The sequence below is a fragment of the Aspergillus vadensis genome, assembly GCF_003184925.1.
Source record: "Aspergillus vadensis CBS 113365 unplaced genomic scaffold BO88scaffold_21, whole genome shotgun sequence".
In the NCBI taxonomy this organism is placed as follows: domain Eukaryota; kingdom Fungi; phylum Ascomycota; class Eurotiomycetes; order Eurotiales; family Aspergillaceae; genus Aspergillus; species Aspergillus vadensis.
In genome coordinates, this window is record NW_020292059.1 from 399574 (window position 1) to 421286 (window position 21713).

The 21713-nt window shown below is 49.0% G+C and overlaps 7 protein-coding genes across 7 annotated transcripts; 4 read left to right on the forward strand and 3 right to left on the reverse strand.

Moving 5' to 3' along the window:
* Nucleotides 1–3087: 3087 nt before the first annotated feature.
* Nucleotides 3088–4587, forward strand: BO88DRAFT_456248 (uncharacterized protein; the record flags this gene model as incomplete). Its single annotated transcript, XM_025710914.1, has 2 exons — nt 3088–3244; nt 4445–4587. 2 exons carry the CDS (start codon nt 3088–3090, stop codon nt 4585–4587), a joined length of 300 nt encoding a protein of 99 aa, XP_025560186.1.
* Nucleotides 4588–6279: 1692 nt separating this feature from the next.
* On the forward strand, nt 6280–7536 carry BO88DRAFT_346165 (G1/S-specific cyclin; the record flags this gene model as incomplete). The annotated part of the gene is made up of 1 exon (XM_025703331.1): nt 6280–7536. One exon carries the CDS (start codon nt 6280–6282, stop codon nt 7534–7536), a length of 1257 nt encoding a protein of 418 aa, XP_025560187.1.
* Nucleotides 7537–9732: 2196 nt separating this feature from the next.
* BO88DRAFT_117473 (uncharacterized protein) lies at nt 9733–10102 on the forward strand. Its single transcript, XM_025701322.1, has one exon. The coding sequence runs from the start codon at nt 9831–9833 to the stop codon at nt 10032–10034; it is 204 nt and encodes a 67-aa protein (XP_025560188.1). The 5' UTR covers nt 9733–9830; the 3' UTR covers nt 10035–10102.
* On the reverse strand, nt 10103–10591 carry BO88DRAFT_117472 (uncharacterized protein). The gene has a single exon (XM_025701321.1). The coding sequence runs from the start codon at nt 10502–10504 to the stop codon at nt 10172–10174; it is 333 nt and encodes a 110-aa protein (XP_025560189.1). The 5' UTR covers nt 10505–10591; the 3' UTR covers nt 10103–10171.
* A 671-nt stretch (nt 10592–11262) lies between these two features.
* On the reverse strand, nt 11263–11541 carry BO88DRAFT_456250 (uncharacterized protein; the record flags this gene model as incomplete). Its single annotated transcript, XM_025710915.1, has 2 exons — nt 11263–11375; nt 11457–11541. The coding sequence occupies 2 exons, from the start codon at nt 11539–11541 to the stop codon at nt 11263–11265; spliced, it is 198 nt and encodes a 65-aa protein (XP_025560190.1).
* Nucleotides 11542–17688: 6147 nt separating this feature from the next.
* BO88DRAFT_117489 (UvrD-helicase-domain-containing protein) lies at nt 17689–18483 on the reverse strand. The gene has a single exon (XM_025701323.1). It carries the CDS (start codon nt 18331–18333, stop codon nt 17794–17796), a length of 540 nt encoding a protein of 179 aa, XP_025560191.1. The 5' UTR covers nt 18334–18483; the 3' UTR covers nt 17689–17793.
* A 1546-nt stretch (nt 18484–20029) lies between these two features.
* BO88DRAFT_117503 (uncharacterized protein) lies at nt 20030–21347 on the forward strand. The gene is made up of 2 exons (XM_025701324.1): nt 20030–20488; nt 20607–21347. Exons 1-2 carry the CDS (start codon nt 20260–20262, stop codon nt 21161–21163), a joined length of 786 nt encoding a protein of 261 aa, XP_025560192.1. The 5' UTR covers nt 20030–20259; the 3' UTR covers nt 21164–21347.
* The last annotated feature ends 366 nt before the right edge of the window (nt 21348–21713 follow it).

The window sequence follows — 21713 nt, forward strand, 5'->3', positions numbered from 1 at the left end:
GGCGGATAGGCTCCAGCGGCTACCGTGCATTACTCCAGAAGCCTCATAAGGGTCCCTGAAGCGAATAAGTACCAATAATGTAAGCCTCACCTCTATTTGGTGGTTTTGTAGTGAAATAAAAATAATCCCAGTGGCCAAAATTTGCCCGGGCAGTTACTATTACCTAGGCAACTTGATAGTTACCGAGATTCTGTGCACTTCTTACCAATTGATTCCTTACAGGATGTATCGAGTCCACGATCTGCAAAGAACATGTTCAGATAGCTAAGCCTCACTTCGATCGCTCGCCACAAGTCATGTACAAGCTAGACATTCATTACACGAGTGCTATAGAGGGTAATCTACTAATCGCGATCGGCTGGCAGCTTGGCGCCTGGAGGCAATGAAGCAAACATCCTTGTCCGCACTAAAGTGCCCCTTTTACCCCTTATTGTTCATCATGATTGAATGTGCTGACGAGAGCGACCAAACTTGAATGGTTTGGTCATGTAATAATGGATGAATGAAGGAAGTATCTTCGCAAGATACCCCGGTCCCGCAGGTTGCTCCTTTCTCCCGGCATAGTGAGAATGTTCCCTATCCAGCATTCCATCATGATAAGAATACACCTAGGTGCATCGTATCTTGTTCACAGGACCAAAGCGCGTGCATTCCGGAATCGGCAGCATGACCTACTAGGGTAGGAGTTGAAGATTGGAAGAGATCAGTCTGAAGCAAGGACAGCCTGCAATTGTGACCAGAGTTAGCCACCTCAATTATACACCCAGACCAGATGCAAGACACATAAAGCTCGGTGGAGAACGGACAAATGACAAGTGACAATGTCAGCCCGTCTCAGCCACTCCCGTCCTCTGAATAGGCATGGCTTTGGAGGACCAGGGATTGTAGGAGGATACGGGAATTCGAGGCTCGGGATTAGAAGCTATCCCTGCGCCGAGTATCGAGAGCGTTCTAGCCACCACCTCAACCTTGAGTTTTCCAACAAAGCTCGGTGTGGATGTATCCAGAGCTTCGTGATGCTTCACTCTTTCATGAAACTAGCTTTTTGCCCGTTGAAGACTTTTCAGCCAGCCTTGTGATTTAGACTTCCCTTACTCCCTTGAGGTCTACCATGGGTCATATCTTTACATCTCAGTCACAGGTCAAACTTTGAGTAGCTCAGAAACCGATACCACAATATCTTCAATTAGCGTATTTGCATTCTTTATCGGTGTAGATGATTGAAAGGTACGCATTCAGGGTTACGTCCCGTTACCTCTCTTTTAGATTTCGACAGGTACGAGGTTGCATGTCACTGATTGTCGGTTCGACCACATGTGCAATGTCCACGGGTCAATTCTGCTCTCCATAGATTTCACACTAAATCGCGTCCTTTATCAATCGTCGTGATTCTATACGTAGCATTCATGACACCATCTTAGATCCGCGAACCGCCTACCCCGAGCCATTGGATGAACAGTAAGTTGCGGGAGGTCACCCCCGCAAGGATACCTGCGTCACAGGAACTCAAAGAAAAGCGTTCGTCGGTATGGATTACTCGGGCCATCTCACGCCAGTGCAGCTGCACTGCATCAATGGCATCCAGTAAAGTAATAATGTGTTCTACATACCGGGGAATCGGAACCGCCAATATTAACGGGTGATGAACATTCGTATATGGCCATCTTCCTACTGTAATACTGAAAATTGCCTTACTGCGCAGAGACCGTGTAGTACCCGGATAGATACACACTACGGCAGACCTCATCCAATTTCTCTCACCGTTTCTTTTGTGTTCAACGATATGTGTGAATCGGGCAACACTACAAGATGCAGTACGAAGCAAATGTGTGTCCGGTTCAGTCAAAGAGCTATGAAAAAGGCGAATTGAAACAGTAGAGTCAAGTTGAACTGCGTACCGTGGGCCTGGGCTCTGGCTACCCCTCTCCCGCGGATCATCTTGCATATGATCCAACAGCACAACCTCTCGTCTGGTTTTGGTTCGAGGCGAAGAGAGAAAAACCCTTGTTGTGTGCGAAACAAAGAGACCAACGGACTAAGGGGGAGGGTTTTTTTCCTTCGGAGGAGAGGCCAACGACGATGGATCACGAGCTGTACAACAACAAGCCTCAGACGAGGGGCGTAAGAGCAATCATGGTAGCGACTGGTTGTGAATGGTCGCAGAAGGATACGCGATGTACCGTAGCCCAGTGCGGGTCGGGCCAGTCAGCAGTCGATGACGGCTATAGGGAGAGAGGGAGAGACGCGACCGCTCTCTCCCACTACTATGGAACTAACTATGATACTACTTATTATGTAGTAGTAAGGTACGGGGATGTGAGTTCTGGTTTTCTAATACTTACTTACTGTATGTATGAAGACAACTTACATACTCAAGTTACTATACTTACTTACGTACATCTACCTACCAAAGTAAAATAAATGCGAACCATTCGATCGAGCATGATTACGGGCAGTCACCAGCTGAAAAAAAAAAGTCCCAGTCGGCTACTCCGCATTTGTGGGTAATCTGAGCGAAGTCGTCAAATAGCATTTCGTCCTTATGATATGCTGAAGGATAGGTAAAGTTGCCCGACCCTAGTCGACCTGACGAGTTAAGAGGATAGGATGGATAGATCGAGGGTTTCAGTGAAATGGGAGGGTCAATTGTGTCCATGGTGAGAATGTGTCCAGCATTGTCGCATTAGGGATCACATATTATTATTTCAACTACGACAGATAAATTAAAATTCCTTGATAACGACGACTTTGGTAGGCTCTCCGTACTAGTTTAGTTAATCGTCACATTGCAGCAGACCGCAGCCCACAATTGAAGTCGATTTGTCTACAGACTAACTAACTAATTGACTAGAGCGCGACTGACACACTGCTCACCCTAACTAATTACTAGTTAGGTAGTGTGAGTTTAGTTACGGAGTAGCAGGGAAAGGCCTAATGCAAGAGAATCGCAGCTCCAATAAGGATACATACACGGTACGCTATTCTGTCGCATCCTAAGGGCCCAAAGAGACCAGAGGAGAAGAGAAAGAAAAAGAAAGGTCACAGAGCCAAGGACCGGAGGTGTTCCTGGCCTGAATCAGGGAGGCAATGGCTGGTGAGGACTGGCCGGTGACGAGGGAGATCACCCCACCCCGAAGCCCACCGAAGGAGCGCTGGTGCTGGGACTTTGCAGGTTTAGAGGGTCGAGAGGCCGCCATCGAAAAACAGGTGTCTCCCCTACGGGTGAACCGAGACCAGTCGTCTGGTACAGCCCGGAAGCAAAGAAAGTCAATCTCCAGTTAGCATTGCAACTTGCAACGTCAAAAGAAAAAACCCCTCTCTCTCCAGACTTATCGATTCCCTGGTTTGAGGGGATCTACCACCTGCAAAGAACAAAAAAGTAGTGGATAATGTTGAAAGGTGTTAGAAGAGTGATGATGCCTGTGCCCCTCCTGGATGAAAGTTGGTCCCAAATGAAGAAAAGAATGAATAGGTAACCAAAGGACGAAGGCATACGGCCGACCGTAACTATACGGTGGTATACTAACTCCTACTAGTAGGTACCCGCCCCAGCCCAGTACCTCCCAGTATCTCCCGTCTCTACCGCTGTACCGCATCCATACCCTTACGTACTTGCCTGTATGTATGTACCTCTTGGGTAATAGACTTTCCCTTTTCACAGTAAGGGCCGCTCCTCCGGGGCTCAGGCCGCGTTAGGTTGAGGGTGTATCCGATGCGAGGTTCTGCAAAAGGAGTTGTCTATTGCTCGATGTGATTTTGGTCTGTGAGGGCTCAGTTTCTACCCATTCTCCTGGTATCTTCCAGTAAGATACACCAAAGCGCCCCGGCTTTCCTCATGCGCTTCCGCTTGTTCCACAACACAGTAAATGGTATTTTCGGCCCTGGAGGACATGCTTGAGTTGTAGACCTTTTTAGCATGTTTCACAAGCATCTTATCCGTACCTTTGAACACGAGTTTGATGGATCTGTAGGCCTAAAGATCAAACGTATGGAGGTGGAAGTAAAGAAAGAAAGAGACACCAGCCAGCCAACCGCCCATTTTGGTTGGTCAGATACCGTTGGAAACCGAGATGAAACTGAAACAAAACCATACGCTTACCTTCCAGCCTCGGTACGCGATACCCAATACCACCATTCATACGGGAAAAGCGTCATGGGTTACGATACAGCGTGGGCGAGCTAACCTGCAGCGATCCTCTCGAGACTTCTATCTCCGGTCCTCGTCCCATCTCTTTAATCCTCTTTTTCTCTTCTTTCTACTACACCCGTCTGGAGAGAGAGCAGCTCCTCCTCACTTTCCTCTCCTCCTCATTCTTCTTATCTTCACCTCCTCTCCCTTCCTTCTCTTCCCCTCCTCCCCCTTTCCTTACCACCCGCCAATTCCTTAGGAGAGAACTGAGACTGGTCTACGAGGCAGAAAAGACCGTTGACTGTCCTATAACAGTCGACCACTTCTTCAGCCAGTTGCACCAGCTCTCCAGTCGAGCCGTGTCCGTCAGCTCTCGCTTCGACGTCCTCCCCTTTCGACGTTTGTTAACTCAAACGGCGAATTTCCCCCCTATCCGACTACCGGTGCCCTATCCGTGACATCGACGGATAGACTCCCCTGACTTCAGCTCCTGCCGGTTAGAAGAGCGAAAGAGAAGGGTTCTTTTTTTCAACGCTTTCTGTACATTTCTATATCTTGGTTGTGATCCTTTGGGAGGTGAGAACACTTTTTTTCCTTTGTCCTTCAACCCCCCTTTTTCCCCCTGCTTGGATGGTCGGGGTTTGGGTGGTGGGTGGGTGGAAGTGGAAGACACTCTGAATGATAGTTCGACCTGCCTGGCACCGATGTCAGTGGATGCCAGTGAAGCTTTCTGCCAGCTGAGCTAGTTCCCCATGAGCCCAATTCGAATGAAGTCAGCAATTTTCCATTTCGAACTCCGAGACCTGCCACATTTCCTTCGAGGCGTGGAAACCTGAAGTCTGAGATGACCGCAATTATACGTCGGCAATGTCGCAATGGAAGTGCTGGATAAAGGATACTCGGACAGTGGCTGCGTATAGGTTAGGGGTTATGGACAATGGCTCATTGAGTTGGGTGTGGGCAGGGAATGCAGATGTTGCAGGTCGGATGTCCTCTCCCTCAGCCTTGGCCTGTCTCCATTCGACAGTACATGTTGCCAGAGGGAGAGGATCGTCCTTATCTTAAGCAACGAGGTGGATCGGAAAGAGGAGATCCTCATGTGCCCTGAAGAAAGAATGCGTAGCACGGCTCGTGCATATTTGACGGGGTCGACCCGGGCCCTCATACATTGGCAGACCACCAAGAAGCTTTTACCTTTTAGTCACAATTCGCGATTGAAGGAAAGAAGAGTGATGGTTAGATGATGATGGCTAACCTTTCTTTTTGCTCCTTCAACAGACAGGTTTTTCTTGATTAATATCTCAAATTGGCCTCGATTTAGCCTCCCTCCCTTTAATGTGGATTTTGGCTCTCTAAGCGCTTATCCCCTGTCGCAACACCATTCCAGTCCTGTACAGGGACGTTCGAAAGACACTGGATTGCAAACTGTATGTGGTGGTCATTCTTTTCTTTGCACTTTAATCCTTTCCCCCCCTGACGATTTCCCCACCCCTTCATAGGGTTCGTGCCTGTGCTCCTGTTTCCACATTCCGGAGCACACCCAGGCTTGCCAGTTCAAGCATCGGTTCCTAGGGCGAAGGCGTTTACTCGTGCTTCGTCTTTCGGACTGGTATCCTACAGAGTACCATCTCAACGGATCATTCCTGCCTGTTCCTAGCCAGCCTAGATGCCAGACACGCCGTCACGGTAAGGGTTGCATCGTGCCCTCTGCCCGAAGGCTTTCAATCTGGGTTAGTATACTTTATCCCCAGGGAATCCCCTTTTCCGCCCTCGATCTTCGGGCCTTCCTTTCTCACCTTTCAATCCTTCCCTTCACCTCTATATCTACATTACCATCCTTTGGCACTTCACACTCGTTTACAAATTTCCTTAATCTTCTAATTTTAATATTACGATTTACTAATATTTACCTTCCTTTAGCTCCGGCCATCACAAGGCTCCGCTCCAGCTGTCTACCCATCCTTCCCCTTTTTGATACCAGGCTATCGTCTCTTGTGGCCTTTGATTTAATATTTCCCAACTAATTCCACTCATTAATTCCCTAATCCGACGACTGTCACTCTCTCACCTCCGTCGTTTCCTGATCGACACAGTTATCAGGTCCACTCTTTGAATACTCTTTGGGTCGACGTTAATACCAGACCGACATCATGGCCTACCACAAGCGCCCCACATCGAGCTACCAGCCCTGCGATACTTTCTTCGTCGAGTCCTACGACGAGTTTCCAGCCCCCCGTATGGATCCGAAAGAACACGCCAAGTTGATGGCTCGTGAGCGTCAGTACGCCATGGCGGAACAGCTGTCAAAGATTACCAGCGAGGAATTCCGTGATGACGTTCTGGCGCACATGCTGGACATGGATGCTGCCACCCTTCCGGACGTCGAGTCAATCGATATCCAGACCGAGATCCAGTGGTTCATGCGTCCATACCTGCTCGACTTCTTGATTGAAGCCCACACTGCATTCCAGCTCTTGCCATCGACCCTCTTCCTCACCATCAACCTTCTTGACCGTTACTGCTCCAAGCGTGTTGTTTACAAGAGACACTATCAACTCGTTGGATGTGCTGCCTTGCTCATCGCAGCCAAGTATGGCGACAAGAAGGACCGCGTGCCAACCATCAAGGAACTCAAGTCCATGTGCTGCTCGCTATACGACGACGATATGTTCATCCAAATGGAGTGGCATGTGCTGCAAACACTGGGGTGGACCATTGGACACCCGACTGTCGATAGCTTCTTGCAGATGGCTGTGATGGATTGCCCGTATGATGCCGAGGTCGAGCACCTAGCATTGTACATCTCGGAGATCTCGCTGTTCCATCGGGAATTCGTATCCAAGCCCTCGTCGGATCTCGCCCGGGCCTCGTTGGCTCTCGCGCGCTGCATCCTCAACCGGACTCAGCCTCGTCACACAGAATGGGCGTCCCAGTACGACTCGATGACGCTCGTGGGTTTGTCGCAGCAGCTTCACCAACCCTCCCAGGTGCTTTCCAGGAAGTATTCCTCGGCTCACTACTCCCGTGTGTCCAAGGTGCTGGAACAATTCCTTGCCCGTCAAGCTTCGATCGCAAGCTACACGCCCCCCAGCCCGCAAACGGACGTTGTCCAACCCGAGCCCAAGCCATACGAAGGCGAGATTGGGCTTGCTACACCGCAGAAGGCGACCCAATCATCGGCCATGGCGCACGGTTATATCACACCGCCAATCACACCGGAGAATGAGGCTTTTGCCAATGGTGGTAATCCCACCTTTGCCAAAGGCACAGCAGGAGCTAGTGCTTGCTCGCCGTCGCCGACACCTCCGCCCAGTATGCAGTACGTGAGCTCTCACACGTATTCGCAGGACACCACGTACCAACAACAGTTCCTCCAGCCCAACATGTCATTCAGCACTGGTTACTGAACTCGACACGAGGGTTGATGAAGCTGCTCATCAATAATATACCAACATATTGCTTGATACCTGAATACGATGTATTTTTGCATCTTGTGCCATAACTGCCGATCTGGTTGGAACCAGAACCTATACAGACCTGGTTCTACTTCGACACCAATTTCGTTCTATCTCCGTCTTTGTTTCTTTGTCTAAAAATTGCATACCCCATCTCCTTGTCTTCCGCATATCATCTCTCGGGACTACCCCCCGTTGCATTCAGCTTGTTATTTCTCTTCTTCTACAACTAGCATTGCAAGCGCGAGCCGTTCGAGTACATTTGCATTTATGTTTTCGTTTTCCATCGCAGCCCATGGGTAGCGTCACACATTCCTGCGCTTCCTTTAGTGGATTGCGATGACCAAGCTGGGTGTTTCGCTTTTAACTTTTCGTTTCTTGTTCTCCCCCTTTTTCCCTATCTACCCCTTTCACAACATTCATCAACCTTGTCCCCTTCACAACACCCCTACGTAAAGAACATTAATGTGGCTTAACCTCTGACCCCATGTTTCCTTCTATACACGCAGGTCGCACATAAGACCCTGCACCGTGTTATACCTGAGCACGGCATCTGTTTTCTTCCTGGTGGAATGAGGTCCCCCAAAAAAAGCAGAAAAGAACACTGTCAAAACCGACCAAAAAAATCTGTGTGGTCCGGGGAGGAAAATGCAAATGAGAAAATACCAAACAGATATGAATTTTTGTTATTTAATAGTTGGAGAGAGAGACAGATGCAGATGAAGGATCTGTCATCACAACCATTATGGACCGGTGGATGAAAATTGACCATTCCATTTTACTTTACCTACTATACCTACTTCTTTTCCATCTTCATTTCCCTCTTTCACTCGGATGATACCTTGATCGATCGATCTATCTCCTTAAGTTTATTTTCTCTTGTGGTTCAATCTCGCATTTGCTTTCCTTTTTCTTATTATCTCGTGGAAAGTCAGATCTTGAGCGACTACATACACATACACAAGACATACACATACCCGATTCCACCACTACTACTAGTATCCTACCTACCCTTCCAAAGTAAGCTACATGCATACCCTCTAGCCAACCTCCTACCCTGTACAGTACACCCCATGAATCAATCAATCGTGCATACGCACGCGCGAGAGTGCCCGACATGCCCGACTCGGGCCAGTCCGTCTTGGCTACAGCTGCCACAATGGGACTGAATGCCATGGATTATGGACTTGCAGTTTCAATATCCGCAGATAATTACTTTTCAGTGGGTATGTAGTAGTAAGTGGTATACTTCTAGTTAGTCAATGTCAACATTGAATAGATATGTTACGAGTATAGTGATGTATGAGATCAAAAAATGAATCTCCATTAGATAGATAGGTAGATACTATTTATTTATGTAGTTTATGTAGTAGAGACAGACACGGTCAACAATAAGTGCTAAGACAAGTTGAGAAAACTTGGCAGCATATTCGAAACGGAAATGTGTGTTTGCTTGCTTGCCTTCTTGCTATTGTTCTGTACTGTACTGTAGGCAGGCAGAGTGGATGTTGTTTGTCTGTTTGCTTGCTTGCCTGTCACTTTCCGATCTTGGCTAGATGGCTGGATGGATGGCTGGCCGTTGATGCCGCTGCTGTGCATACAGTGCTTGCTTCATGCCTTCATGCCTTCATGCCATGTAGTCAGTCACTACTACTACCACTACCACTCTCGTCTACATACTGTAACCTGTCAACCTGCCAACCTACCTATCTTCTAAGTTACCTAGATAAGTAAATGCCAGGAAAGTAGGTAGGTAACTACAGTAGGTAGGTAGCTTTTCTGCCTGAGCATCATGCAGTACGGACGATGTCGTGTGCAGCGGTGCGGTGCGGGTGCGAGTGGTCAGGTGATGTGCTTGCTGGCTCTATTACTAGTCATGGCACTTTCAATTCTAGACTTTGCTCTTCTGTTCTATCCTGTAACATTTTCTGTGTTATCTGCAGATGCGGAGAGAATTGAGGGATTCGGATCATATCTCTGTCTGCCTTCCGTTCATCTGTGTGTGCATGTGGGTATGTGTGTATCTGTGTACGTGTGTATGTATGGATAACGACATGCCAGCACATTAACACGGAGCATATGTCAAATGTCAATTGTCGATAGTGTGGGGAGTGTATGGTGTCTGTCTGCTCGCTGGTGTGGGATGTGGCTACGGATAGAAACAATAGGATCAGGACAAGACAAGTGTACAGTACAGTACGTCAAATGTGGGAGGTATCATGCCACGGGGTAGAAGTGGATATTGAATGCAATGGAATTGCGGGGAAGAAGTGTTGTCAGTGTTGTCAGTGTTACTTTCTTGGTCTACTGTTTTCGTTTTCTGTGGTGTATGCAGTAGGTATGCGGTGGGGGATGGATTGGGTTTAGTCGGGTTGGTGCAAAGTCAATGGGAGATAGTAGCTACTGTGTATGGATGGATGGATTGTAGTGGTAGTAATCATGACAATTAGATTATCTGGTACAACCTCACTTAGAATGTATCCAAGTAAGTTCTGTGAAATAGTATGTGTGACATCAAAATAACGACAACAACAATCCAAACCAGTCAACAGCAGATGGATAGTAATTGGTAACAGTAGAGCATCAGTCATGTCGAGCAATAATGATGGTACATCAGGGTGTGTGTGTTAGTGTGAGTGTATGTAGGAGGCAGGTAGCCCGCGACCAGCGCAGCACCTGCCCACCCGCCCAGACTGGGCCGGTCGGCAACTGTCATGACCTGAGTATAGGCGATGCAGATGACTCCGCGTCCAAGTCGGACGAAAGAGCGAACGAGCGAATGAAGGAATGACATGACATGACCGTGATATGACATGAAGCACATAATTAGGACAGGAGCCGAAAAAAGGTAGTCCTGCAAGATCAAACCCACGCTATGCGGAATGACAAAAGCAGAAAAGGGAGGGCAGAGAAAAAGCATCAGCACGATATGGTACAGCCAGAAAAGAAGAAATAATAAAAAAAGGGATAGGAAGATGGTGTCGCGGTTGCTGCTGACAAGGGACGGCAGAAGCAAGGGTTGGCCCGGAACTATGCCGTCGCTGTCTCGAGCGTAGATAGACACAACCGGGTTAGAGTTCGTGTCCGTCCTCACTCAGTCTTGCCAGTGGATGGATGGAGGGATGTAACACGTGTGCCTCGTCACAGTGTGAGGAGACACGGAGCAACAGGAACACGAAATCTCCGAAAGGGTAAAAGAAACCAAATAATACAAGGGCATGGCGTCGGAAATCCGAAAAAGGGTGTCAAAAACAAAAAGAGGCACAATAGTGTACAATGATCGGGAAAGGAAATCAAGTCCAGAAGGTAATCTCGACGGAAGGGCAAGACAAGAATCCGGGGCAACGATTCGCAAGGGAACCGACGGCAACGGAGAGAGTGAGAGACAGACAAGAGATAGCAAAGGATAGCAGCCAGCAGCGCTGCAATGCAGCATTGTCAGGGGGGCGGTGACGAGAGTCCAGAGCATGCCATCCCATCCGTCGGTTGCCGGTCGAGAACGAGAGAGACGCCGAAAAGATAGTTGACCAGACCAGCTGTCGATCCGTCGCCTCACTTTTGGACGAAGCCGCGCGGATAATCGGCCCTTCCGGCGACAATTAGTCCCCAGCAACTGCCCAGCAGCGCTTCCGGAAGGGAACTCCCCCCGACTGGAGGGTTGAGGAAACCAGGATGGGTTTACTTCCACCGTTGCTTGTCCCAATCAGAAGGTCTCGTTTCATCGTAGATCTGCCCTCCCCGGTTGTGGACAATCACCGGGGGTTGTGTACGGCGTGGGACAGCATTGGGCCCTAAGGAGAGACAGACGCCGGATTAGCTTCCGTGATCCAACAAGATGTAGATAGTAGATTTGCAGTTGCAGATGGACATACCTCGTAGATCTGAGACCACAACACGGTCACCGCTGCTGCCACTGCTGGACAGGGTAGAATTGGAGTCGTTGACTTTGTGAGGCATGTTGATGGTTTGATAAGAAAGAGATGTGAGAGAGTTGACTGTATTGTTTTGTAGTAGTGGTGATGGTAGCTTGGTAGAAGATAGGAGGTGAGATGAGGTAGTAGTAGACGGTAGGAGTCAGAGAGGAAAGTAGATTTATATAGTAAGTAAGTATAAGGATGGCAGTCGGTGGCGGAGCAAGGCTCAGTACGAGGCCAAAATCCGAAGTGTAAGAGAAGAGGTGAGAGAAGACGATGAGAGAAGGATAGATGAAGGTAGAGTAGAAGTAGTCAGAGACTAAGTAGTAGTCTTGGGTTAACGATGTTGTTGATAGTAGAGTTGTAATAGTAGTAGTCTGTGGTAGATGGAAAAGAAGCGATTTCCAGACGGACGGCAGGAGGCTTTTGTATGTTTTCCCCGGAGGAGGGAAGTATAACGGTATCCAAACGGAAATAGAATAGAAAGCAAAGCAATGCCAGAAAAGGATCAAGTCGAATCGGATCCCGTTCAGTTTAGCTTCCCCCCCCAAGGGACTTGGGATCTAGACGGTAAACCTACACTTCACTAAGCCAGCCATGACGGAGAAGCAGATCGATCATCTTGCAGGACTGACTAGTCGGTGGGCTCTGCTGCCTTCCATTCTTTCCCCCCCATTTGCATTACCAGCCTGCAGCGGCCTGCTACATGCTATGCTACATGCTACATACTAGTTACATGCTACGAAAGCATCGTCGATCCAAAAGAAGTCCGCGACACAGACGTCATGGGGGCCACCCCCAGGCAAAAGGAAATCGAATGTCTGGAATCCTCGTCGAAGCCTCGAACTTCGCCCGGGGTGGTGGTATCCACCGCCCCTGCCAGGGGCGAAATTCAAGGACAAAAAGACGAGGCAGCAAACCAGGTGATTCGTCATTCTAGTGACACTCTCACGATGGGGGATGAGTAAGTGTTTCAATTGGGTTTGGGGGATGACTCTGATAGGAGAGTTGCTATGCTGATAGCCTGAGCCTGAGCCCTGGAGCCTGAAGGGGAATGAATGGGAGTCAGAGAGCCTTGGAAACAGAGAGCCTGGGAGCAACAGGCAGGCAGGCAGGCAGGCAGGCTTCCCTCGGCATCGCCCGTCAGTCATCAGGCAATGCCCTCAGGAGACTGTGGCTGGAGAGTTGGACAGACAGGCTGAATCCGCTCTCCTTTCTCGTCTGGCCGAAGAGCTTGGGTGATGTGGCGGTACGAGGCTGAGGCAGTCATTCCACCAACTGGCCTTGCCTTTGGGTAACTACTAATTAGTTGGACTAGTTGTCGACAACTCAACTTTTGCCAGTTGCTGATGCTGTCCAAGCTGGAAATCAATGCTGGTAAGGCCCAATACCTTACCGACTCGCCTTGGGTCACGGGAAGCCAGCTCTCCCTGGGAATGTTACCCCCTAAAACCAGGGATGCGTCTGGTGATTGGGTCAGAGCTGTCACAATAATGGTAATTTACAGCCTTATACCACCCCCACAGGTCACCTGACAGTCGCCCAACTATTAATAACGAGCCAATATTACACTTCCCATACCATCCCATAAATAACACACCTAACCCAATTGGTGCTGGCCCCATCCATCCCGAAACAGTAAGAGTGGAAGGGGAACCTCAGGCACAACTTACTCATAGTCTCGACCGAACCGAACATCTCCTCTCTTCCAAGTGGATCAACATCCTCCACACCTAATTGACTTCCTTACTATCTACGGAAACTTCCTGTGTTAGCTGGCAGCAAAGTAAGCTCCAGTTTATTAGGACGACCCGCGAAAAAGTCCAAAATAGCAGTCGTCGTCGTCGTCCTACCCAACTGGTCTACTACTATTCCTGTCACACGGACAAAGTACGGTTTTACCCTACCTTAGCTAGGTAAGGTAATTTGAACATCGCAACCATCCCATCACCGACTCGACTAATCACGACAGTATCTATGCTGTGTATTGTACTCGAGACAGACCTGCCTCTCAGGAGGGAGGGATGGATCAACCACCCACCCACCCACACTACTACTCACTCATCACTCACCCCCTTATCTCGGGTCTTAGCTCTTCTCTAGTCGCAATAAGAACCATACTTTGATGAAACCCGATTATTAGGCAAGAAGTAAAGCAGAAAAATAAACAGCCCATTCTCCCAATAATAGTCTTGATGTTGATGCTGACGATGGAAAATAGCTCAAACGTTTCAGTAAATGATAGATGGATAGATAGCTCCAAGCTTATTATCAGGGTATTATCATTCCCCAGACTATCAGCAACTATCTACTTCCGGATCTAGTCAGTAAGCTACCTACCTAGTAGCACCTACCTTAGCAGAGTAAGCAAGCTACTCCGTACACTAGAGCTAAATCCAGTAGAACCATACTTGGTTCTTTACCGACTCAACTCGCTTCACCTCCCTCCTTTTTCCCATCAAGTAGATTAGATTATTGAGACATACTAAGGCAATATGGAGTAAATAATTTAATCCCCCACCCCCCATCACATTATTATTATTATCCTCGGGTAATCACATCCATCTCATACCTACTAATAGTAACGGAATAATAAATCAGACCATGCACATGGAAGAGAGTAAACTAACTCAACTTACGACTACTTACTCACCGCTACAATCATATAATTCGAAGTAAGAAAGAAATAGAGAAATCACTCACCTACTGTAGATACTTACTATCCCCTCTGTCTAGGGAAATAACCTAACTCACCCCAACAATACATTCAATACCTACCTTAGTAAGCACACCGCTACACCCATCCCACTCAACCGACCGTGCCCATACCCATCCAGCCCGTCCGTCTGTCTGTCAGGTACAAAAGCAAAAGCAACTACTGACGTGACGTGACCCCTTGTGACCCTCCTATGAACTATCGCCAGCTGTGCCTGCATCACTACTTATGTAATATCTTAGTAAGTAGTCAACTACTGGGCAGCAGCCCAGTTAGTTAGTAGTCTATTTACTAGACACTAGTTGGGTTAGTGCCATACTGCCAGGTCAGCCAGGTCAGCAGGCAAGCAAAGAAAGAACTAGACCTTAATCCGGGTTAGTTAGTTCCCCGTAAGTTCGAGACAAGGATAATAATAATAATAATAGTAATAATAATAACGACAATAATAATGACGGAAAGGAACGAAGCGAAGGAGGGTAAAGAAAAAAGTGAGGCGGGATTGGATTATTGTGGCTGGCTTGCTTTGCTTTGCTTTGCGTGGGTAATGGAAGGTTCCTGAATGGATGGTTGGTGTTTATTTATTCATTTAATAATGTTTGCACATTATTGTAGTAGTTTAGGTGCATACATACATACATCACTGGTAGGTCATACATACTGGGTGAGTTAGTTACTTTGTACTTGACTTACTGAGGAATGGACGGACGAAGTGATGCTGAGCCTGAGGACTGGCTGGGGTGGTAAGGTGGCTGGCTAGTACGGATGGGGGTTAGTGGGCTGTGCTGTGCTGTGCTGTGTTGAGCTGAGCTGAGTTCGAGTTGGAGTTGGAGTTGGGCGTGGTCGGTGTGAATACTTCCCATACTCATAGATGGCATAGGTATGGTGTTCTACGAAGGATTGCTAGAAGGGATGGGACTGTACTCTGCTAAGTGTGAATGCCATACTATGTAGTTTGATGGTTTGATCATGACTTCGTAATGCGCCCATATTATAACTGACCAGTATATACCCTTGTCTTCGCCAGACGCCACACACCATCCTTCTACAGCTACGAAGATGGTCCATTATTCTCCCTCTTCATGCGATCCGCCCATCCATTCATGCTTCGTCGAATCCCTAGCGTCCGTCGCATCGTCGTCGCTGGCCCGGTCTGCACCATCGACATGGTAGTCGTGTGATACGTGGCCACCGGTCTGGCTCCCCCGACGGTTCCTGAAAGACTCTTAATCTCGCTTGTCCGCAAATCCTTCCCAGCTTCGCTTGCTCCTTCGTCAGTCGACTTCGGTCCCTGAGTGGCGCGCGAGAACAGCTTCTGTCCCTCTGACGGCTTCGAGGATGCCGCCAACCAGGTGTATTGATTCGGGTCGGAAGGTTCGAGAACCGGTCGAGGCGGTTGCAACTTGGGCCCTTGCGGGCGATACATCCGGAGATTCGATGGGATCACACTTCTAAACTCAGAGTTCGTCGATCCACTGTGACGCGTTTGCCCTACCGCGTCTCTTCGGTTGCCCTGAGGCTGGTAGCGCCCAGCCGCGCCTGCACCGCTCTTCGGGCCTGACGAGGAAGGCTGCCCGAAGAATCCGGAGATCGTTTTCTGCGATAGTCCGTCCGCTTTGCGACTGACGATGCTGGCAGCTACGGCGTTCGGTTTGGTCTCGGCTTTAGTTGGGGGTTGTTCTGGGGCTGAGTCGCTGGTCGCTATGTATTCGCGGGCTGTCGAGAAGCCCAGGGATAATGTTGTGGGAACAGAAAAGTTGGAGCCATTCATGGTCGGCGTCGTCCACGACATGTATGTTGTTGTCGATGCGCCCGATTGCCCTTGATTAAGACGTTGTCTCTTAGAATTGGGCTCCCCGCCCATGGCTCTGGTGCCGTCCCAGCGAATGATGGCATCAGGTGCTTCGAAGCCATCTTCTGTCCACTGATCGTCATATGGGATATCACAGGTAGATCGTCCTTCCGATATAGCAGCTGAGTCCGGCATTGGTCGACGTAGGATATCTGCGATATCTTGGATAATCCTGTCGTTGATTTTCGGTCCGAGAAAACGAAATCGCTCTTCTACTAGCTTCGACGGGAGGAAGCTCGACAGTGTTGCCTCTTCGCCATCGCGGGACTGTCGCAGAGGATAGCTTAGGTATAGCAAGGCCTGTGCCCTGGTCATGGCTACATAAAGAAGTCTTCTCTCCTCATCCGAGTCCTCGGCACGTGAATGTGGGATAATGCCATTAAGTACGGCAGGCACAAACACCACAGGCCATTCAAGGCCTTTTGCTGCATGAATCGTGGAGATGGTAACCTTCTCATTGGATTGCTCGCCCTCTTCACCTTCCTGCGGAAGAACCTCTGTGGACAGCGCCACATTCGCCAGAAAGCGAGATAGCGCCTCTTCGCCCGGATGGGCTTGTTGTTGTTCGATGCCCTGTATCTCCGGAAGATTTTCCTCATTTTCAGCCTCGTTCTCTGGCCCAGGTGTGTCATCAGCCTGGGTCAAGAGCTCCTCCACGTTGGCCCACCGATTCTCTTCATTCGAGCCATGCAACGCCTTGAGGTATTCTCGGAACGATAGCTTTTTGATCAAAAAGTCGAGGAGCTTCCTCGGTGACGACCCGTCGGTACATTCACGGAGCTTCTGTCGAGAGGACTCGATGAGACCAACCAGAGTGCAGAGCCCATTGTCGGCAGGCTTTGATAGAGACTTCTCCGTAGAACTGCGGCCTTGCGCGACATCCCTCATGAAGTCCCAGAGCTGCTTCTTCGCCTTCTCCGCGCCCTTTGTCAATATATTGACCGATTCATCACCGAGCTTTCTAGACGGCACATTAATAATGCGCAGGAGAGCATCGGTGTTACCCGGCTGGCTAATGACTCGAAGATAGTCCAGGAGCAACTTGATCTCCACTCGGTCGAAGAATCTCAAGCCACCAACCATTCGGTAAGGAATTCCATGCTTTCCCATTTGGGCTTCTATCTGTCGCGAGAGAGCAGCCGACCTGAGCAGTATCGCAAAGTCCGAATAATTCACCAGCTTCCCCGTCAAGGCGATGCACCTCTTAATCTCCAGAACAATCCAGAGGGCCTCCGACTCCGAGTCAGGCAGCTTGCGCAGGACGGGCATAGTACCCAAGCTATGCGTCGGCTGCAGCTTCTTCGCCGGCCGTGATGAATCTTGTTCGATGACATCTTGAGCCGAACTCAGAATACACCCAGACGACCGGTAATTGTCCTCCAGCAAGACGACCGACGTATCCTTATACAGCTGCTGCATACGCCCCAGGTTCTTAGTCTCGGCAGATCGGAAACCGTAGATACTCTGATCCGGATCCCCAACAACCGTGATCCGCTGATTCTGGGACGCAAACAAATTCATCAACTCGTACTGGATATGGTTCGTATCTTGGAACTCATCAACCAGAACAGCTTGCACGTTCGATACACACTGCGGATGCTTCCTGAGCAGTTCCACACACCGCACAAGTAAATCATCGTAGTCCAGCAAACTTGAAGCTGCCAAATTTGCCTCATACTCACGATATACCTGAACAAATTCCCTCTGCTCCAGAACCTTCGAATCCTTGTTCAATTTCGCCGCCAGCTCATCCGGACTAACTCCATGAGCTTTCTGGTGTGAGATCCTTGCCCTCGCTGCGTTGGGCTGAATTCCGACCTGCAGTCGCTTGATGATCCTCTGTAGGAGTCAGCAACAGACACAGACACATACACATAGACCATGTAACCTAGACCACCTACCTTGATAATCGCCAAACTATCTCCTGAATCCGCAATACCAAACCCCTTCTTCAGCCCGATCAGATACCCGTATGTCACCAGATATCTCCGACAAATTGAATGGAACGTTCCCAAAATCAGCTTCCTCTGCAATTCGTCACCAATCAGCTTTGCCAACCGTTCCCTCATCTCCCGACTAGCTTTGATGGTAAATGTGCAGCAGATGACATCTTGTGGTCGGTAGCCATGGTGCGCGAGCAGGTACGCGACGCGCGCGGTCAGGGTCTTGGTCTTTCCTGAGCCGGGTGGAGCGAGGACTTGGAGGATAGGGGACGGAGACGCTACAGCGGCTGTTTGGGCGGAATTGAGCCCATCTAGGATAGGATCCATTGCGGAGTATCCATGGGGATGGTGTTGTTGATGCTGAGGGGTCTAGAAGCTGCAGATCGTCGATTCGGAGAGACGCGAGCGATACGCGGTGTCATGTGACGTCTATACATTCCGCACCCTGAGCTTCGAACTTTGATGTTTACTTTGAGATAGACATGATAATGATACTTGATTGTCCAGAGCTTGCTGAGCATTAGCAGATGGGTATTGTAAACTGAATTGGGTGGGGATTGCTGATTTATATATTGAACCCATTCATACCTACTTCATTCTAGTACATTCACTGCACTACCTGCAAGCACTCTGGTAGTTTGAGCGTCAGAACTCCTTACAGAAGAGCATTTTTTCACTATGAACATTAGCATAGCACCACCCTGCAGTTTAATAAAGACAGCTCAAAGTACGTTCGATTCTGTCGTATCCACGATATATCCCACTCAGCCATCGAAATGGTCTACTTCACACTACACCATATTTACTTGGAGTTGCTCTATATCAACAATACAAGTAGACGGCCACGATGTCGTGATGACATCAAATATGATTTTATCAACTCGCAGGTAGGTCACTCAAAAACTACAACATTCGGCCCCCAAATGGACAAAACTTGACAATAACACCAATCCTATAGAAGGCCAGATCCGAGCAGAACGCACCAGAAAGGCTCCAGACCTTTCTAGCTTCAAATTCCTCGTGAATATACTTTTACCCCAGAGTGAAAGCGAGCTAACGAAGCCTTTCATTTAGACAACTAATGCACCACTCAGAGCTGCGCTGACCGTACCTACCATGAAGGCGCATCTCAGCTAGAAGATTGGTAAGTCCTTGCCACGATGCTTATTCTATCTGAACATGAACCAAAGCTATAATTACAGACACTATAGTATTTTAACGATGAAAGGAACCGTGGGAACTTCGCTGTATTGGCGCTCCCATCAGGAGCAAGAACAGGATATCATAGGATACTGCTATCCCAGGAACCAACATTTAACCAGAGAAAAAAAGAAACAGAACAGAGCCCAACTACAGAGACCAGTGAGAGAGCGCGTGAGAAAGGCATTACCAATGCATGGAAATTATGAAAAACTCATACAGGAGGGTATAGAGACAACACCACGCCATATGTGCTTCAACCTCTATATACATCCAGGTATATGTATGTTCGGAGTGAACTAGAACTCATTCGGCATATATGCCTCGATGTCATCCTTTCTACCTGGAAAACTTCGAAGATATTATCTATCAATGATTTATAAGTAGCCAAACTTCTTGACTGGGTACACGAAAGCCAGATATCAACAACAACCACCGCAAGTAACAGTACCAACCACAATAACTGTCCATACCCCGATACAAAATGCAGTGTAGTATACGCCATGCAAATATCACCAGACACTTACCCAGCCGATATAACAATCAACCTAATGGCTCTCGACCGAAACCTGCCTGCACTTCATTTACATTGAGTATCAGTTGTATAGTAAACTGAGGAGTAGATCAACCGAACCAGGTCCAAAGACATCGTATGATCCCTCATAGAGGTTTCAAAGAATAGTATAATAAAATCAAGCTTAATATTCCCAACACCCCTGCAAGTAACACGAACCAGCTAAGCCACATCCCTAGATACAAACCCACCAGTGTTGTTGTTCGGAGGCTACATACAGCCAAACTAGCCAGCCCATAACTAGTAATCCCGCGCCGCAGCTAACCTAAGCTTGGCGGTCACTGCCCGCAGCGGTAACGTCACTGATTTACACTCACTCACTCACTTACATCCTCTAACATCACAACCACAACAACAACCACCAAACGAGCCCAACATCAGACCACAACTACTAATACTATCCCCGCATCCATCATCACAACCACCACCACCACCTTCCCGCTCGATTCCCAACCCAACCACCCGCGCACAAACCAAGCATGGCGCCCATACGCCGCTACCTCCGAATCAGCAAATACACCGTGCTCGAAAGTCGAATCTACCTCGAGAACCCCTCGGATATACGATGGCTCCTGAACGCGCGTGACGCCGTACTTCCACGCGTATTCGCAGCGATCCGACCACTCGTGCTGCCCAAGTTACGTGAGGAGAATGAGCGGTTATTTGCGAAGAAGAAGGGGAAGCCGGTGAAGGATGTTATTTCTGAGGGTGAGTTAGATTCTTACATGGCATGGGAATAGCTTATTGCTATTACTTTTGTGATATCCTGGTGTGAAGAGGGGAGGGGGGAAGAATGGCTGGCTAATTTTTTATGCGATTCGTGTAGAGGAATTCGAGGTTGCGTTGTTTTTGCGCGAGTCGAGGACGCGCCATTCGCTTCTTACGAGGCATAAGGAGTTTGGTGAGGGTGAGGAGGGGGGTAACGCTGTGGGGAGGGGGATGGGAGGAGGGTCTGGTTCTGGTTCTGGTTCTGGGGCGGCTGGGGGTGGGATCTTGATTGAGAGTGATGAAGAGGAAGAGGGGTTGGAGATGAGGGATATTCCACAGGCGAGTGGTGATGATGATGATAATGGTGTTGGAGGGAAGCGTCAGCGGGATGATGCTGATGGGCAGTTTGATGATTCGCCGGAGCGGCGACGGACATTGAAGAGGAGGAAGGATGATGGTACGCTATCGCGAGATGCAGATGATGGTGATGACAAGAAGATGCGCTTCAGGACCAATTACGAGGGATTCAATATCTACGGCTGGGTGCTGTGTCTGCTTGTCACGCGGAAAGGTGACAAAACAGGGACAAGAGCTGCACCGGCAGAACCTGGTCGTCAGGTCCTGATGGAGGAATGGATATCAAGCCAGGCTCAGGGCGATCTGCCCGAAGAATGATTTCGAAGCTGCCTGCAATACGTTACAGCATTGCAAGAGTTGCACACGCCGCGTGGGACGGGGATGGTGCCTCGTCGTAAGATGCGACCTGATCGTTTGATTTTTGCATAACGCATGGTGTGGTCCAACGGTCGCATATGATGAATTGCAGAGTGCTCGTGCGCGTGACGCAGATTGAATGCTATCCAGCTGAAAAGGATCGAACGATTGTCCTGTGGACGTGTTCGCATATTGCTGTGCCACCTGGTGCGATGGCGGCCCGTCTGGACAACGTTAGCTGGAGTCGAGACCAGTCCGGCCGAGAATCATCTTTAGGTTCGAGTTTCCAGTGAGGCGACGAAACAGTGGTGTGCGACAGCCTGACTCGGATGCTGGCCGTTATCTGGATTAGGTTCTGTGTAACACCCGGTCCCAAGGAACTTGACCGTCTCGCCCCTTTTGCGTCGAAGACCACATCTACAGTGCGAGGCCGCGTCGCAATCGGCCTAGACTGTCATAACTCAGTCGGTCCCTGGGAGCCTCTTGCGAGCCTCTTGCGGGGCACTCGCCG